The sequence below is a fragment of the Protomyctophum parallelum genome (genome assembly GCF_964188405.1).
Source record: "Protomyctophum parallelum genome assembly, chromosome: 19".
NCBI lineage: Eukaryota > Metazoa > Chordata > Actinopteri > Myctophiformes > Myctophidae > Protomyctophum > Protomyctophum parallelum.
The window spans coordinates 38,684,179-38,700,659 of NC_139717.1; the positions used below are offsets into that span (position 1 = coordinate 38,684,179).

General features: G+C 38.9%; 1 protein-coding gene across 1 annotated transcript; it reads right to left on the reverse strand.

Annotated features, from left to right (window-relative positions):
- Positions 1-9,198: 9,198 nt before the first annotated feature.
- On the reverse strand, positions 9,199-14,205 carry drc5 (dynein regulatory complex subunit 5). The gene is made up of 5 exons (XM_083790238.1): positions 14,088-14,205; positions 13,303-13,464; positions 12,637-13,208; positions 11,779-12,228; positions 9,199-9,960 (listed from the first exon to the last, which is right to left on the reverse strand). The coding sequence occupies exons 2-5, from the start codon at positions 13,442-13,444 to the stop codon at positions 9,790-9,792; spliced, it is 1,335 nt and encodes a 444-aa protein (XP_083646364.1). The 5' UTR covers positions 13,445-13,464; positions 14,088-14,205; the 3' UTR covers positions 9,199-9,789.
- Between the last annotated feature and the right edge of the window lie 2,276 nt (positions 14,206-16,481).

Genomic DNA, 16,481 nt, shown 5'->3' on the forward strand with positions numbered 1-16,481 from the left:
CCCACAGCTTCTACTGCTGACATATAATAAATGGAATATAATAAACCCTCTTCCCTGAAGAGGTTTACTGGTTGAGAACCTTTTTCTTTTCACCAGGGGCAGGCTAGGATGAGCCTTTTCCTGTCGTTTCACTATTGAGGTGGCTCAGTGACCCATGAAGAAATGATTTCCTCCACCTTTTCACAAGAAGTCGCTCACAAAGGTATGAATAGTCGACAATGGAAGAATCTAGAAATATGTGTCAGAAAACATAGTACTTTCAAAAAGCCAGGGGCAATTGACACAATGCTCTTATGAGTGAGGTTTGAAACAGTCTCCAACTTTGAAGGACCACGTGGCTCTCTACTTAACCGATTGGAGAAATTACAGTTCTGACTTCACACCAGTTTAATTTGGTAATTACAGTATCATGTTACTGTCCTGCAATATCTACCAATACAGGACATATACGGAATACAAAGGGGACAAACATCCCACCGTGAAATCGTGAATGCCATAACTGTGTCTGCTTGTTATAGAACTTAGTCGAGGGCCTCAGTAGGAGCAACTGCTTTTCATATTTGACTAAACTATATCATTGTATTCAGTAAAACTCCTCGCAAAGATATGACCAACAATTCTCTGCACAGCATTGTAATTACAACCTCAAATAAGGGTTGACTCCCTTGGAATATGGTGAAGTAATTAATTCACATGCTACATATTTACAGACAGCGGGATATCTACAGTGTCACAAAACCTGTACACAAGGAAAAACACACATTCATATGCCTAGACCTTTACTGTAATAAAACATAAAACATTTTACTTTATTTGCATATTGAAGATTTCGATGCTAAAGGAACTTAATTTGCTCCTTTAAAGACTGAATGTGCTCGGAGAAATTATATGAGGAAATCAGTTGTTGCATTACTATAACGTTCAAAATCACCTGGTAATCAGATGCTTTCAATGACACTATCCTCCCTGGCTCTCTAAATATAGTAACATGATGGTCACTGAATAATTTATTGCAGGAGGCCTAAAGGACACGAGAACATCAAACAAATCCATGAGACACATCTGTTCAGATTACTGTCACAATTCTTCTTTTGTTATCTTTATAAACTGTAACTTCTGTACAGTCGATATTGGAACAATTATTAAAACAAACTCACTCTAATAATAATATTAATAATAGCAACAATGTCAACACAGCTGATTTAAAGGCAATATCTTTACTTAAGTCTACCTCTTTATTTAAGTGCCTAATAACCCAACCTCTTACCTAAACTAGTTTTTCTTACAGTACATGCCCTGCAGTGTCATGTCAACAGCCATTCAAACACAGAAATTAGAAGTACATTGACCTCTAGTCTAGGGTCAATACACCTAATGGTCTAGAATGGAATACCGGAAGACTCGACCCGGTGCTTGCCCGTTTTTCCTCCCGGAATTGTCACCAGTGAGGGGGATAACTTTGTAATATGCTATTGGCTGTTTGTATTCTTTTTGGAAAAATATAAAAAGATACTCCTGTAGAAAGGCTATATTATTTTACTTATATTGACCCTATAAACAATTTAGTATTATTTAGTATATGTAAGGTTTTGCCCCCTCAAATGGTACCTCGTCAGATAATCCCCACATATCCTACAACAACTTCTGTGAACAGACTTCAATGTAGTAGATTTTCATAAATTATATTTGTACTTAGGCTGTCTGCTGTCATGAAAGTTTATAGTTAGAGAAATTCAAAGTCCAGCCATCTGCTGTCCAGCCTCTCCCACCCCTCACATTGGGGAAAATTCTGGGAGGAAAACAGAAACGGGGCGAGTCTTCTTGTTACCTCAAGAATGATGGTAGCAGACAATATGGCAGTGATGAAAACTGTTAATAGGACTGTAGCAATACATAGACCTTGACAACTGTAAAGGTGGTTGCACACTGGGCGTGTTTTTCGGAAAACCGACGGAAAAACGCAGCTAATAATCCGAAAACGTGTCCAGTGTGCAGGGACCTTTAATCTGTGTTTTCCTCCTTACTGCTCTCATACAGTCAGCCATGTGGCTGCCACAGCTTCTGCCGCTGATGCATATCACACAGCCAGCCGGAGACACCAAGCCATCAAACAGACTCCAAATAGGCAGAGAGGCCTGCACTCAGCCACTGATCATGTCACATCCGATGATTACATCAGGATGTTTCTAAACAGCTAAAAATAAACATCATGTCATGGGATGACATACGTTGAACCTTCTTGTCCTTCCAGTCACAGACCTTGTCATTGTCATTCCAGTCACAGTTTTGTTTTAACCCATTCTGACCGGGCACCCATTTTGGTGTCAGCATCATGTTATGCTTTAGCTATTTAAAAATAGCAGATCTACAAGCTCATATCGCGCCACCGAGTGGCGCGATACGAGCTTGTAGGTCTGCTATTTTTGAAAAACCTAAGACACTTTTAGAATCTGATCTCGGGTCAGAATGGGTTAATAATGAAACTGTCAGGATGTAGAGGACATTTTTAGAATCTGATCTCAGGTCAGAATGGGTTAAAGCCGCAATCTGGGAATAATTTTAACATGACAGAGTATGTTAATGCAATATAATGTAACTAGCACATACTGTACCACCTCCATTACAGCCACCTCCAACCACATAGTGGTCCACATAGTGCAGGTTGGAGGTGGCTGTAATGGAGGTCCTGCTACTTCTCCGTTGAGAGACTTCGACTTTGGTGTGAGTTTGGACACCTACTACAGTAGCTGACAAATGACAATGTCAATAAAGTTATTTAAAGTAGACCATACACCAAACTGTTCACTAGACACACTGTTGCAATTACCTCTCTCCGTTGGGAGAGACATAAAACATACAGAGTTTGAAGTTGAATGGGCTTAGTTGAGGGGCGTGTCTGATCAATTTAATATCAAACATCAATATATTGAATCAAGCTATTTAAAAACGACACACAAAAGCATGAGTAGATGTTGAAATTATTTAAAGTGAATAAGCATTTAACCTTCTACAGATCAGAATATGTTAACCACTGCGCCAACACAAACATTCATCAGTAAAATTAAGAGTTTTCTCTTAGATTAGAGATTTCTGTTCTGAAACGTTCTGAATTATTCCCTGATATGAATCTTAAATGTGTCAACTACATCCATGATGATGCATGGATATATGGATGATTGAATAACACAGAGCCTCCTCACATCACCTTCTGTTCCACCCAGAGCAAAGTGTTTCTAAACTCAGTCCTCTTGATTGCGGTCAGATCAGATTAATACTGGTCTTACCAAATTGCGAACTTGTAACCAATTTGGTTGTACTCATTACATTCCATTTCCATGTGTGGGGTATTGTATAGAGATGGTGAATCTCTTGAGAGCAATAACAGAAGAACATGCTGAACATTTTGATAAATGTGACATCAAACCTCACACTTAATCCAACAAAACCAAAAACCGACAAGACAGACACTATCGGTCTCTGTCTGTCTGTTTCCACAGCTCACAGCACATCTATGCAAATCCCATAATAGTGGGGTTCCGTCTCTATGTTAAATTTAGTTGTCATTTACAACTCATGTAAAAGTTTCACTTTCAGTACTAATTTGAAGGTGAGGGTCTATAGAACCATTTTGGTTCGAGTGCCAATCACCAAAATAAAATAATTGGCCTATAGGGGGCGTAGTCAGGTGCCAACCCCCATCAGCCCTACCAAAATATGTAAACTGTTGTAACTTTTGATTAAATTATCCAATCTGAACATATGATATATGTATGGATTCTAGGGCTGTCCCCGACTAAGGATTTGTATAGTCGACTGATAGATGAATAAATTAGCTGTTAGTCGACTAATAAATATTATATAAAAATACAATATTTACAAAAATATACAAAAATATTGTATTATTCCACTAGGTCTGTGGGGGACATAAACACATTTGAACATTCTGACTGTTCAAATCTTTCTTTTTAACAACTGAGAGGCTTGTCATTAGCCAGATTGAGCACAGCAGGTGAGATTGAGATTCTGGAGTCTATCAGGCCAGCACACTGTGCGATTCAAGTCACAGGCAGTGGCACATTGCCACACAGGCAGACACACTCCAGATGCACATTGGAGATTTGAACAGTCAGAATGTTCAAATGTGTTTATGTCCCCCACAGACCTAGTGGAATAATACAATATTTTTGTATATTTTTGTAAATATTGTATTTTTATATACATTTTTTTGTATATGTATTTTTTTTAGTCGACTATGAGGTGGTCAGTCGACTGAGACCCGTTCCGATCGATTAGTCGACTATTCGACTAATCGAGGTCAGCCCTATTGGATTCACAATCAGGAGTAGCATTTGGTACTTAAACCTTATTAGACATATAATATTTGTTTCCACCCAGTATTGGTGTATATCCACAAACATAGCAGGAAAAACGAGATAAAAACTAGTAGTGGGGTCCCTAGACAGACCGTCATTTACAACTCAACAAAAGTTTAACTTTCACTTCTAATTTGTAGATAATGACCTATAGAACAATTTTAGTTCGAGTGGCAAGTCTACAAATTAAAAAATATATATATTTTTGCCAAATTTCCAAAATGGCCAAAATCGGAATTATGTTTATTTGAAAAATGTCTTAATTTTCTTATATTGCTGTTTTTTCTTTGTTTTTCTTGCTATATCAAGTTAATCCTGTGTGAGGAATCAACTGGATTTCAAATATTAATGTTTTGAATAATCTGATATAGAAACAAAATAAAGATGGCTGCCAATGTACATTGAATTACTACATTACGCCTAACTTCTATCCTGTTGAACCTAGAATGGTGATGTTGGTGCCTATACCTATGTTATCATGAATGACTAATTGTATAAAAACAAAATACATATAATGGGACAATATAATATTTCACACAAATGAGACAATGCAGTACATATGTGGGGAACTAAAGTTAGATATTGGAATATAATACATCACTCCTGTGTTACATTTGTTTATTTACTTTTTTTAGTTATACTATGTACTGCCACTATAGGGGGTAGAGTAGCAGGTGTGTCTTAATTGTTCAGACTTGTTCAGTTCCTTCTCTACGACTGGCAACTGGATTTGCAAGAGGGCAAACAAGTCTTTCCTCAGTTTGCTTTTGGCACAAAATGCACAACTGCCATTTCGTTGTCCCAGCCATAACAGACAAATACTTTATCCAGGTTTAGTTTTCTGTTGGGGTCATATCATGAAAAAATATAGAAAATATTATATTACTATATTATTATATAACTTTTGTATTTAACAGTTTGCCTCAACATATTAATAGATACAAGAAAACAGTCAGCAGTGCATATAGCTACATTCACATTTACCATTGTAATAATAATGAAAATAATGAAAACACAATTTCTTCCTCAGCATAATTGCTATACTGTAGCTAGCCTTTAGTTTTAGCCTGTGCTATAGCTACAGGCTACTTTGGTTAATGCTAGCTCATACTATTGGGATGTAGTACTTTGGCCACTTATCCCACATGACTATCCATATTCATAAAAAACACTTTAGGATCCTTCATGACATGTTTAACTTTTTTGCTTACCTTCAAAATATCAATACCACAAGAGAGCAATCAGTGCAGCTCATGCTCTTCTGCAGTATGCTTAGTCTTATAACTAACAAGCTACCAAGTCTGAACATAACAATTAAGACACACCTGCTACTCTGACCCCTATAGTGGCAGTACATAGTATAACTAAAAAAATAAAATAAACAAATATAACACAGGAGTGGTGTATTATATTCCAATATCTAACTTTAGTTCCCCACATAATTATGTACTGCATTGTCTCATTTGTGTGAAATATTATATATTGTCCTATTATATGTATTTTGTTTTTATACAATTAGTCATTCATGATAACATAGGTATAGGCACCAACATCACCATTCTAGGTTCAACAGGATAGAAGTTAGGCGTAATGTAGTAATTCAATGTACATTGGCAGCCATCTTTATTTTGTTTCTATATCAGATTATTCAAAACATTAATATTTGAAATCCAGTTGATTCCTCACGCAGGATTAACTTGATATAGCAAGAAAAACAAAGAAGAAACAGCAATATAAGAAAATTAAGACATTTTAATTCCGATTTTGGCCATTTTGGAAATTTGGCAAAAATATATATTTTTTTAAATTTGTAGACTTGCCACTCGAACTAAAATTGTTCTATATGTCATTATCTACAAATTAGAAGTGAAAGTTAAACTTTTGTTGAGTTGTAAATGACGGTCTGTCTAGGGACCCCACTACTAGTTTTTAGCTCGTTTTTCCTGCTATTTTTGTGGATATACACAAATACTGGGTTGAAACGAATATTATATGTCTAATAAGGTTTAATTACCAAATGCTACTCCTGGTTGTGAATCCATACATATATCATATGTTCAGATTGGATAATTTAATCAAAAGTTACAACAGTTTACATATTTTGGTAGGGCTGATGGGGGTTGGCACCTGACTACGCCCCCTATAGGCCAATTATTTTATTTTGGTGATTGCCACTCGAACCAAAATGGTTCTATAGACCCTCACCTTCAAATTAGTACTGAAAGTGAAACTTTTACATGAGTTGTAAATGACAACTAAATTTAACATAGAGACGGAACCCCACTATAACTCAGGATAGCAGTCAGCGCTAGGCTTGTCACTATGTTCTGCTTTATATCATTCCTACCTTCAACATTCCAACAACTCCTCCCGCCTATTCTAGAGTAAATATTTAGGAGACAAAGATGCACACATTCTCTATAGAAAAGGTTATTGAGAACACAGATCAACAGTGTACTAATTCAAGTGAATGTTTGTGATCATGGAATAAATGAAGTAAAACTCGCAATCACACTTGCTGATGTTATAGATATTATACGGATGGTTAGCATTTAGCAGATTAAAGGTTCTGAGACAAATGGAAGATGGGTTTGACAGAACGTCCTCAAATCCTCTCCAGTCTCGACTTTAGAGATAAAGAACAAAGGTATTTTCTTTACAGTGTTCTTTGAGTGATTGTGGTCTAAAACAGGTGACGCATCAGGCAACTTTTTCTTTCTCGCAATTCATATCAGCAATTTTCACAAGCAACAAGAAACCAAACGAGATTGTTGGCTAAAATCTGTTTAAATACTTCCTGGCAACATGAAACTCGAGTGTAATCAATCCACCGATGCTAAAGGCCAACATTAAACAAAACACAGTCTGTGTATTGCTACCTCAGCTATTAAAAGGAGGTATTGAATGAACATGTATTTTTGGCAAGGTAATTGTTAAACACTATTATCCTCACATCTGCATTAATTATCAACCACTACTGTTTAGAGAGCAAAAGTCTGTTTTCTTAAAGACTCAATTGCAAGGCTTCAGATGCGCAATTGGGGGGGAAAGAGCTATTGTTTACCAGTGCAATGTCTACCAAACAACTGCGGCAACAAGAACAAAAACTGGGATATTCCATATAGTAATGACTGGAAAATTCACAACACACTCTTTTTCCTCCATAGATGACTGTTAAGGTTAAGGTGCCATGCCATTAGTCCAATGGCCCATTAAGTATCATTGGTCCATATATTGGCACATTATAATTATGCCTAACTCTATTCGTATCCCAAACCTTAGACTAACCTAACATTTTTCAGAAAATTGGGACTTCAGAATAATGGGCCGCCGGACCAATGGGCAGCCACACCCCCACATCAAGTTTGTCACGCCGAGAGATCATCAAATCCTTCTTAATATGTACAAAGTAGACTAGGTTGTAACATACAGTACTTTCACTCCAGAATGCTTTGAGGCTCATTTATATTGTATAAAATATTTTATGGAATTAGATCAGGTGTGAGGTTACAATTACTGTAAATGTGTATCTCGTGCTTAGTTCATCAATGAATATAAAATGTGCCGACACAGCAACTTTTTGGATTTCAATATCTGAAATGGTTGATATTTTTTATGACATGCAACTTGAAGTACAGCAGAGTATATATACAAGAAGCCTTTCCCTCTGGCCGCAAAGTAATTATAGCCTCTTGGGATTTGGTCAATTCAGCCGTCAGCGCTGCAATTTAATTATAAAAGGTTTTATTTGCAATTATGTAACTCTAATATAATCACATACAGAAAGTCATGCAGCGTATTTCTGTGAGGCACAGCTGGTAATCAATATTCTGTCACAATACTCTGTCAGTGGTTCCCAAACTTTTTCATGCCAAGGACCCCCAAATTGACATTTATTAGCCCGCGGACACCCATTTGAAAAATATATGACCCATTAGAAAAGAATTGTACGGCTCTAGCAGTGATTCTCAAACATTTTAATTTCAAGGACCCCCAGTTTGACATGCATTAGTCTACGGACCCCCATTTAATGGCATTTGTTTTATTTTTCATCTCTGAGACCCTAATTTATATTGTAAAGTCTATGTTAATTTAACTCTGAGAGTGTACATTTGGTTCCATTTGTATCACTCTCAGAGTTACAGACCTATGGGTCCACTTCGTTCCAAGCTATAATTTAGTTGGGGACCCCCTGGAACACCCTCGAGGACCCCTGGGGGTCCCTGGACCCCACTTTGGGAACCACTGCTCTATGTGCTTCAAACTAAATCAGTCCATAAAACTAGGCTATAGAACATTTCTGTAATCATACAGACAAAAAAACAACTATTGTTATTGCTATTCTTGCAAAACAATATCTACAGTCAGGAAACATGTAAATAAACAAAAATGTTTTCTTGCTGACTAGGAACCGTTTTAAACTATTAATAGATATTAAGTAATATTTCTTATTTATACCGACACTACCACAATGTTGCCTTGATTTGTGTATTGTAAGTTGAAAAAAGGTTCAATAAACTCAAACTGTGAAATCAGTCATAAACTGTCATGACAATTGCTACCAGATGCAATTAATTGCATCTATATACATAATTAAAACATGTTGGAATGTACATAATATTTAGTAATACACAGGTTTGATAGATCCTGATCTCTTTCATGTCAAACACCCACACATTTGGCTACGGACCCCCATCTGAAAAGATTTTGTGCCAGGGACCCCCATACAAACATTGTGTTAAAATATTTCGGAAAGATTCATTTTTTTCCTTCGGTTAAACGGATTAACTGATGGTAAACCAATTTCCCTTGGGAACCTCTGGAACCTCCTCAAGGACCCCTGGGGGTCCCCAGACCCCACTTTGAGAACCACTGTGATAAAATATAATTAATGTGTTCTCTATTTTCATAGTGTAGGCCTATAACAAAGCCTTCTATTAGACTAGAGAGTTGCATCAATGAGTGACAAACGCTCATAGACTCCAGTGCATTCCGTAAACATTCCGTAAATCTTTGAAGTCTATGTAGAAGATTCGCCCGATGAAGAGAACGGAGGTGACGCAACTCTTTGATAGAAGGCTCTGGTGTAATACCAATGGCCCGGGGCTTGTTTGTGATTTGGGTTTACATTTCCAAATTATCCATCCATGTTCTTAGTGATTTGGGTAATATCCATCCATGTTCAGGCCAATGTATGGTTTCACTGCACATTTTAGTGCTAAACTCACTTTCCTTTATATGCTTTTATTGTAATAGCACCATGAACTATTTATTATAACAAATTGGGTTAATTATTATTATAGTTTTAGAGTTAATGTTTTTTATACAGCAAATCGACAGAGAACAGTGACGAATAATATAGGTGCAAAGACGGGTCTTGTATTGCATACGATGCTCATTAGTTTGATTAGTCTATCTACTTGGTGTGGCCATCCTGTGCCCGTCTCATGCGCACTCTATCCTGGTTGTTACGAACCACCTGGCGGATGCTGTGTTCACTTTCCTGACACACCTCTGTGAGACGGATGTCACATTCTATGATGCTGGTGTTGTGAGATATGCCTTCTTCAAGAGCTTTACCTCCATCCTACACAGAGAGAGAGAGAGAGACTTGAGTTTTTTGGAGGTGACTCATGTTCACATTTGATGCAGTGAAAGACGGTGCCAAAAGGTGTTTCGGGGTCTTGATACCCGACCATCCACAACAATGTACCGTACTACTACTATAACCTATGTACCGTCCACTTTCCCGTCTGTGGACATTGTTTTACTGAAGTGAGACACACATTTCTATCGCAGTGAGTACACCAAGGTCGAGGATATTGATGCCACTGCATGTGGCGTTTCTGCAACGTGGGTGATTTCCGATCCTCTGCAGTGACCATCTACTCACTCACAGTCCCTGTGTACAACTTGTACAATGTTGATGAGCAGTGATCGTGAGATGGGGGGGGGGACGGACATCCATATTTGTCTCCCGTGGGAAAACAAAACACCTACTCAAATTTCCATTACTGCATGTTTTCTATGAATGAATAATTGAGAAATCCTTGTGCTTCGGAGCATCTTTGCTCACTTTGCTGTACTATACATGCTCTCTTTTTATGGGCTGCACTAGGTGTGTTAAGGCCTTAAAGGACCACTTCACCACTTTTCAACCTATCTTCATATAATAGGTCCTCACTAATAATCATGATAAAATGGTGCAATTCTTTTCTACTCGGTCTGTGTCTCATAGGAGGGCTGTGGGCAGTTCAGAAACGGTCTTCCAGTGACATCATCGATGGGGAATACAAGCTAATAGAAACTGCAGGCTTTCTAGTCCTGAAAAGTTGCAATGCGGAAATGGAAGCCATCGTTCTCACGATAATGAAAATCTAAATATTTTTGTAAAAACTTGTTTAAAAAAAAGCTGCCTAATGATGATGTCACTGGAAGACGGTTTCTAAACTGCCCACAGCCGTCCTATGAGACACAGACTGAGTGGAAAAAAATCGTGCCATTTTTTCATGATTATTAGTGAGGACCTATTATATGAAGATAGGTTGAAAAGTGGTGAAGTGGTCCTTTAATACTACTAGTTTCAGGTGATAAGATGACCACCAAAAACTACATGACATGACATCACGCCGCAGTGATAAACGAGCACACACACACACACACACACGAACGCACGCACGCACACACGCAAGCGAGGAAAAGCTGGAAATGTCATGACAGAGGCTCTCTCCTGAGTGTGTGTAGTGGTGGCTGAATTTATCCTGTGTGCAGATCGATAGACAGTCACACCCTGCACAGTCTTAGTTTAACTCAGGCCAGGTGATACTGCTTAACCCATTCTGACCTGAGATCAGATTAAAAAAATGTCTATTACATCCTGACAGTTTCATTATTAACCCATTCTGACCTGAGATCAGATTTAAAAAAATGTCAGTCGTTCTTCGATTTTTCAAAAATAGCAGACCTACAAGCTCGTAGATCTGCTATTTTTCAATAGCTAAAGCATGACATGATGCCAACACCAAAATGGGTGCCCATAGCGTATAGGGGTAGCTCTAGTATCATCATTAATGTAACAAAATATCCTGAACTGTGTTTTTTAATAGTAATTTGAGAGATTAATCGAGACCGATGGTGCTGTGTTTCAAATCTAGTCGCAATGGAACCTCTAAACATAATGATAAACTGGGAAGAAGTTACACTTGTTAGTGGGAGAGGGAGTTGAAGCTGAGATTTGAATGATATTGTAGTGGAACATGTATGGGCAAATTCAGCTGCTTTCCATGTTTCGTGTTCATGTTATTATTATAGTTACTGTACACGATCATTCTGAAGAATAACCAAGAATAGCCATATTTCCCTTTCCAAAGTTTGGAGACCAGAAATTGTGCATGCGTGAACTTACAATGCCCAGTCTGTTGCAGGAGAGGTCTATACTCTTGAGACTGTTGTTCTGAAACAGGACTTGGGAGAAGACAGAGGCGGTGGCCTCCGTCATCTCGTTGCCTCTCAGATGCAAGTGGAGCAGAGTGCTGTTCTTCAGTAGGGCCTGGCCGATAGCCTGGCCCCCCTCATCTCCCAAACGATTCAGGCACAGGTTGAGGGAGTGCAGGGTACAGTTCTTGGACAGGGTGTAGCCGATAGCTTGGGCTCCAGGGCTCCCGATGTTGTTGTTACACATGTTCAGCGTCTCCAGTTGACTCCTGTTTAGTAGCTTTCCGATGGCTCTGGCTCCCTTGTCCCCTATCAGGTTGTGGGAGAAGTCGAGCTCAATCAGGGAGGGGTGATCCAGGAGGTAGTTCACCAGCAGTCTGCATTGTTTATCCCCCACCTTGCTTTGGTGGAGTCTCAGAACCTATGGGAATAGTATCATATTTATGCTTTGTACCAGATAGCGATTAGCTAAATATTGTACAGTACAAAGCGTCTATTTGAATTCAATGCAAAGTTTATCTCTTTGGGTTTAACACATATGCATATACATACAGTATATATTTAAATATGACCACTAACAAAGACAGCACTATATGCAAAGACATCTTTTGAAGGAGGCAGTTCGTCTATACAAGGTGGTAGTGCTTCTGGTGCCACAATATAATTCCATGATAATTGTAAATTGTGCCTACATTAATACATACATTTATAAAACTGGAAGAAAAAAACAAAACAGGATTTGGGCACCTCATCTAAGGACAGTGTGGCTTAACACACACACACACACACACACACACACACACACACACACACACACACACACACACACCTTCAAAGTCTTACAGGACTTCAGGGCCTTGGCCAGAGACTCGCAGTCTCGCATGGTGATCTCAAACATATTCCACTCAAAGTTCATGCCGCAGTTTTTGACCTTGTACACCAAATGCAGCTCCTCCAGGTTGGTCAGCTTGTCCAGCAAGATGCCAAAGTCAAAGTGGTCGACAGATGGCCCATCTGAGCCACCGTCACTTGCAGAGTCTGAGACCTCCTCTTCTTCTGTCTTCTGCAGGGGCTCTTTAATAGGCGGAAGCAGCTGCGAAATGTCCAGCCTCTTTACATAGTTCATACAAAGCGGGACCATGTCCAGAACCGTCTTTGGGTCCGTCACGCCTGGGATGAAGAGCTCAACGATCTTCTCCAGGTGCCTCTCAAAGAACATTTGTTTCCAGCTGTGGCCATATCGAGAGACATCGCACACGTCCCAGCGCTCCTTGCAGCATCGCTGCCAATAGCCTTCATCACTTATGAGGTTGGCCGTCACATTCAGGGGCAGAACAGGAGACAATTTCTCCAGCACATAGTCTTTATGGCCAGGCAGAAGTTCTTCAACTATGGGCTTTTCTGTAATAACAGTATGCATATGAAAGCCAATTACATCGTATATTGTAACATAATTGGTGGGTGTGTAATGATGCTAATGAAATTAAAAGCATACCTTCAAAATTTCTCACAATTTGTTGCAGGCAGAGATTTGATAAAAGAGGCACTACAACGAGGGACCACTGTGGATCTTCAGCAATGATCCTCCTCATCCTCCTGTGGAGATTGAGGTCCGCCAGAGAAGGAGACTTCGACATTGTTCAGTTCATGGATTCTTCTGAGGACAGAAAATCCAGATTTTCTGCCACTTAATTTCCCCGTCATGAAATAAAAATTTGAACAGCATATTAAATTAACTTGAGTATGTTTTAATATAACATTTACTGGTGCTATGTGTGTTTTCCTTCTGAAAACGTACAGTAAAAGTAAAATACATTTTAACCCATTCTATACGGGAACCAATTTTGGTGTTAGCATTATGATATGCTTTAGCTATTGAAAAATAGCAGATCTACAAGCTCATAGCGGGCCACCGAGTGGCGCGCTACGAGCTTGTAGGTCTGCTATTTTTTGAAAAATCGAAGAACGACTGACATTTTTAGAATCTGATCTCAGGTCAGAATGGGTTAATCAGACCAGTGTGTGTCCAGTGGAAACCTCGTATGAATCTGATCTCAGGTCAGAATGGGTTAACATTCAACATTTAGGGCATGCAACAGCCCTGGGTGTTACAGACACAGACACCCACGTTAACGTGCTTAGCCAAAATGTTCAATGCATCCTACATAATAAACAAACAAAAAAACAAATGCAACAATTTACATGAAGTGAACTATCATCTCTAGTCCTTTTACACAAAAGCAATGTCATTGTAAACTGTCGAAGAGTGCCGTGCTTTACCTTCAGTGATCTGCTTTGTGCTCGTAACTGTAGGCCTACGAGTCCATCTCCTTGGCAACAGACAGACCACAATGTATTCAGTGGCAGGCAGTCATGCATGTAGTCCAACCCCCTCAACACCTAGCAGAACATGATTACATATTAAAGTAGTGTACATTTGCAGCCAACATTTTCATATTTGTCGAGGTAAGCAATGCTGTGCCCAGAGTATATTTCTGCCTAAAATATCAATTGGTGAGCATATTCATTGATTTCACACTGAAATGTTTTCATATGTCTGATAATTATGTTGTGTTGAATATAATTTGAGACTATATATTAAGGCATGACACTTGACCGTGGCTGTGTCCTCAACCACTATTTCATGCCATTACATTTATTGTGAGTTGGGCATGGTGCAGTGTGGTCATGCTTGATCATGCTGTGAAGAACATTTGTGGTCAAAAAGCTGACAGATGGGCCCAGGCCTATTTTCTTGGAAACCGTCCATCTGAAAGAATAAGAAATCACTCCATGCAAGGCTACAGCCGAGGTTGTATATAGGCCTATTCACTGCAAGAATATGCAAATATAGAATCTGCAAATGAGACTTGATAATAAATTTAAAAGTTGACATTCAAAATAGCAAATATCAATAAAGAATCGTAGCCTATCTATTGATTTATTACACACCTTAGTTTCTACTCTAGTCAAGAAAGGAAGCTACAGCACGACAACTATTGTTTTATATGGATGTGTTGTGTGTGTTATAGGCCGGTGTTTGGGTGGGTGATATTTTTGGTCAACCCTGATCAATGTGATCCTGCAGTTGGTATTGCAGGTACTCTATGCGTCACTGCTCGTTTCCGCCAACACTATAGTTCATGCATACAGTTTGAGTAGGTGACCTGTCAGCTTGGCCAGTCACGCTACACTGACCCCTAACAGGAGCATTTGAAAAGAGTTGCATCTCTCACTTGGAAGGACAATGCGTTCATCTGAAAAGATAGGAATTACCAGTTCTTCTGTTCTGGCTCTGAAGTGGTGACGCAAGGCAGTAATACGATTGGGGTTTGTACTGGATCATTAATTAATTATGTAACAAATCGTGCAGCACTTCAAATGAACTCAGCTGGACATGTCTAGTCGCATGATAGTGTATGTATTATAAGAACACGAGACGGTGGAAAGTAAGTTGTAACTAAGTAGTACATATACTCAAGAGCTGTACTTTTACTTGAGTATTTCCATTTTTTTATACTTTAAACTTCGAATCCAACTACATCGCAGGAGCATTTGTACTTGTACTCCACTACAATTGACAGCTTTAGTTACTTGTTTCTTTATAATTCGATTTTTACAAAACATACCACCAACCCTAACCAAAACCAACCCTTAACCCTAACATTAATCATTTAAGAACTGTATACTTTGGCTATTTGAAAATAGGAGGCTCTGTCTGTAGGCCGGATACAGTCCATCATCATCATACTCATGTAACCCAGCATGATAGACCAGCAGTTTCAAACAATTTAATGTAAAGGTCAAGGACCCCTCATTGATATGTATATGGTCGTGAATGCCCATTCTTAATACATGTTGTGCCAGGGACCTCCAAAAAAACATGTGTTGTTAAAGATTTCCAAGTTTTCACAAATAGACGATATGCAAGCTCAGAACGTAACGCAGAGCGACATGTTGTGAGCTTGTAGATCAGCTATTTTTGAACAGCTTAAGAATAAAATAGGATTTTGATGCTATGTTAACTAGTTTTGCTGGGGACAAGCCGGAACCCCCTCAAGGACTTCTGGACCCCACTTTGAGAACCACTGTGACAGACAAGAGACAAACGCATCATTTGCACTCCAACTTTTAAGGACTGATAACATCAGCCACCCAGAGCACAGGCATCAAGCTCACTCTGCCTCCTTGCATTCTGCTCTATACTACAGCCTACATCTTGGGAATGTAGCCTAATGTAGCCTGATAGATCCTGTCTGTTCATTTGCTGAACGACAAACAGCTCTTTATAGCCGCAGTTGAATAATAGCCATTACTCTGAAGATAATTGGGTTTGAATACCACTGCAAAATCTAGAACCAATACAATGCTTCATTTACATAAAAGACTGTAAAAATAAAAATAAATAAACCAGAAGGCACGTGACAGATAATTCAGAGCTGCAAAAATGCAATGACACCAAATTACCAGAACTGCTGATTGCAGTTCATTCTGACTGCAAACGTCTCTCTCCATTTATGCCATACAGCACAGCGGGATATTGGCTCATAGTCATATATCTCACAAAGCGCTCGGCTGTTTCATACCGATAAGAGATTTGGTATTGGGAAATTGAATACATGCCACCCTGATTTATAATCCTCAGAAGCTTGGAAAGAGGCCATGCAGAACAAT

Excerpts from the sequence above, each read along its gene's own strand:
- drc5 (XM_083790238.1), bottom strand. The coding sequence starts at position 13,444 with ATGTCGAAGTCTCCTTCTCTGGCGGACCTCAATCTCCACAGGAGGATG. Across the intron at positions 12,229-12,636 it reads AGTCCTGTAAGACTTTGAAG|GTTCTGAGACTCCACCAAAG; the intron begins GTGTGTGTGTGT and ends CTATTCCCATAG. Across the intron at positions 9,961-11,778 it reads CCTGCAACAGACTGGGCATT|GATGGAGGTAAAGCTCTTGA; the intron begins GTAAGTTCACGC and ends CTCTCTGTGTAG.